Here is a 3,321-nt window from a genome sequence, read left to right on the forward strand (position 1 = left end):
CTCTGTGCCAGGCCCTTCTCCACACCCAGCAGGACAGCGAAGGCGGCAGAACAGCTGCCAGGTGGTGGGATGGCAGGGATGGCATGCTTGCTGCTGGAGAGCAGCCACTTTGCAGCCCGAGGCCTGGAGTGGGCTGGCTGTGATGCTGGCTTGGCTACTGAACCCTGCACTGTAGAGCACGCTTCTGGGGCCTCAGGCTCCTTGTTTCAAGGGGTGAGTCCTCCACGTGTGGCTCTTTCCAGCTCTCGTGTTCTGGGATGTGGAGTCCAGCTCACCACCCTGCAAACTGCACTATGGGCCAAGCCCTAATACTTGGTACATAATACAAGCCCTAATACTTCCGAGGGATGTCACAGGATGATGAGGAAACTGCCACTCAATAGTGGTGTGACCCAGGCAAGTTACTCAGCCTCTTGGAGCCTTGGTATTTCCATTTGGTCAATATGGTTGACAGTTTTTACCACCCATGGCTGTCAAGGGTTCAACTGGATCAGGATGTGATGTGCCCAGCCTGGGCCTGGCCCTGGCCCCAGCTGATGATGACACCTGGGTGCCAGGCTGGAGGACGGGAGTGTGAGAGACTTACTCACGCTTGCTGGCCATCCTGGCAAACTTCACAGAGGTTGCAAGGTCAGGTGACCAGCCTGGTGGCCCGAGTGGAGGCCCGTGACCCACTGGGAGGGCTGGGGCCTTTGACTTGGGACATCTGACATAGGGTACTAAGTGGGGCCGGGAAGCTGGATCGTCTGCTCTGGGTTTCTGTGGGACAGGGGGGACCTGACTTGTGTGTATATTGGGAGGGGTCACCGAGTCACCACCAAGACCAGCCTGGGTCATTTGTACTTACTCAAATGGGTCGCTGGGGTCAGCTTTCTGCAGCTCTGGAGGGATGGGAATCCGCTTGTAGTACATCTCCCAGTCAAAGGCACCCCGCATGGCGTCCCCCGCCTGCGTCTCGTACCGGAAGTCGTCGTGGTCAATCACGTCGATCATGGGACACACAATGGTCTTGCGGTTCCGAGCAATGCGGTCTGAGGAAGCCAAGAGATGCCCATGAGAGAAGGCAGGAACTGCGCTCCTGCAGGGAGGTGGCTGAATGCACAAGCCTATTGCTGCTTCTTCTATTTTTTTTTTAAAGAGATGGGGTTTCATTCTGTTGCCCAGGCTGGAGTGCAGTGGTGATCATGGCTCACTGCAGCCCCGACTCTAGTGATCCTCCCTCCTTGGCCTTCCAAAGTGCTGGGATTATATGGCCGTTAATTGCATTTTAAACTTGTTCCCTGGGTGAAGTCTCTGAACACCCGAGCTTGGGAAACTATGGAGAGGAAGAGGAAGTCCAAGCTTGACGGGGGCTCCCTCCCATCCTGCCACCCTTGGCGGGGCTCTGAGGCAGCAAGACAATAATGTCTCCAAGCCCCACTGTCCTCTGCGAGATGCAAGAAGAGTCTCTGCCTCAGAGGCCGGCATGAGAACTGGGTACGACACGTCGGAAAGGGCTCAGTACAGTTGTGCGTTCATGGTCAGCGCCGCTATGGTAAGAGTCTGAGTTCCTTTTGGGGGCCCCTGCTCCGGCCCTGCCAGGTTCCCCACTCCAAGTCCTGAGCCTGATTCATGGCCCAAAGCAGCAGGGCCCCAGTGCTTGCCCCCGGGGTAGGCTGTCTGCCCCAGCAGCTCCCCAGGCTGCAGTCACTGAGCGAATAGCCCTTCTTGGGAGAGGCCTGCTCAGTTTCTCCAACCAGCAGAACTGCAGAAGAGGGAATGAACTGCCACAGATTGTAAGTTCCCCAAGACTGGAGGGATGTGAGCAGAGCCTGGAGGACCACTGCCCTGTGGAGTGCCACAGGCTTGGTGACTATACAGGCAAATGGGGGCTTAATCTTTGGCTTTAAAAATAAAGATGGCTTTATCTTTCAGGCCCAGGAGAAGCTGATTCTAGAAAATTCACTCTCTGCCCAACCTACCGAACGAATTCCAGCTTTGGTTTGCTCTGCCCTTTCTCCTTGTGCCAACAAGCCATGACCACAGCCAGGGGGCGCCTGTGAGCTGCTGGGGCAAACAGTCTCCCGTGGTGGGGGAGGTGGACTGTGCTGAGGGGCCTGGCTGCTTCCGGAGGGAGTCAAGTTCAAGGCTTGGAATGGGAAGCCTGGTGGCGCCAGAGCAGACCCACTGCCTGGGGCCCAAGCTTCACCAAGTCGCAGCACATTTTTCTTCCAGGAGAGAAAGAAGCCTTTTCCTAAACCATAAGACATGATCCATAGGTGGGTCATGAAATTGATTGCGTTTGTAATGAACCAAAAAGGAATACTAAACGCCAGGCTAAATACTAAGTACTCAGCTGCACTCCAAGTGAGAAGGGACACAGACAGGTGAGACTCTGAAACACGCTTCAGTCATGTTGAGGAATATGTGCACCTGCGTGCTGAACTGCGACGTCCAATGTATTTGTTACTGTGGCATAAGGTTTACAAAGTGTAAGGAATGCTGCTTTTGGCAGTGTACCACCAAGTGTGGATGGGGGTTACCTGTACCAGATGTAGCCGGGCATCTTTTTTTTGGAGTCTCACTCTGTCGCCCAGCCTGGAGTGCAGTGGCACGCTCCTAGCCACCGCAGCCTCAACTTGCTGGGCTCCACCGATCCTTCCACCTCAGCCTTCCAAGTAGCTGGAACTACAGGCATGTGCTACCATGCCCCGCTAATTTTTTTTTTATTTATTGTAGAGATGAGGTCTCACCAAATTGCCCAGGTGGGTCTCAAACCCGCGGGCTCAGGCAATTTACTCGCCTCGGCTTCCCAAAGTGCTGGGATGATAGGCTGAGCCACCAACCCCAGGCTACCTGGGGTGTCTTTACAAAACTCCTATCCCGCCAGGTGCAGCAGCTCAAGCCTGTAATCACAGCACTTTGGGAGGCCGAGGTGAAGGGATTGCCTGAGCTGGCAGGTTCAAGACCAGCCTGGGCAACATGGTGAGATCTCGTGCCTACAATTAAAAAAAAAAATTAGCCGGACATGGTAGCATGCGCCTGAAGTTCCAGCTACTTGGAAGGCTGAGGTGGAAAGATCACTGGAGCCCACCAGGTCGGTGCTGGGGTGGTGGTGAGCATGCCACTGCACTCCAGCTTGGGTGACGGAGTGAGACTCCCACTCAAAAAAAATTCCCATCTTGTTCTCACCCTATGCCCACTGGATCAAAATCTCTGAGGGTTCGCTTAGATTTGCCTTGTGAACAGGTTTCTTGAGGATTATTATTATTTTTTTTTATCTGGAGTCTTATTCTGTCACCCAGGCTGGAGTGCAGTGGCACACTCACGGCCACCACAGCC

General features: G+C 54.5%; 1 protein-coding gene across 1 annotated transcript in view; it reads right to left on the reverse strand.

Annotated features, from left to right (window-relative positions):
• Nucleotides 1–847: 847 nt before the first annotated feature.
• LOC103262274 (polypeptide N-acetylgalactosaminyltransferase 10) overlaps nucleotides 848–3,321 on the reverse strand; it is a gene marked incomplete at its 3' end in the record, with an annotated part of 201,351 nt that continues 198,877 nt past the window's right edge. Inside the window, exon 6 of the mRNA XM_021713293.1 lies at nucleotides 848–1,031. Within this exon, the coding sequence (XP_021568968.1) occupies nucleotides 848–1,031 (184 nt within the window). The remainder of the gene's footprint in view (nucleotides 1,032–3,321) is intronic.

The sequence above is a fragment of the Carlito syrichta genome, unplaced genomic scaffold (assembly GCF_000164805.1).
Source record: "Carlito syrichta isolate Samal-C Ts95f unplaced genomic scaffold, Tarsius_syrichta-2.0.1 Scaffold304419, whole genome shotgun sequence".
Classification (NCBI taxonomy): domain Eukaryota; kingdom Metazoa; phylum Chordata; class Mammalia; order Primates; family Tarsiidae; genus Carlito; species Carlito syrichta.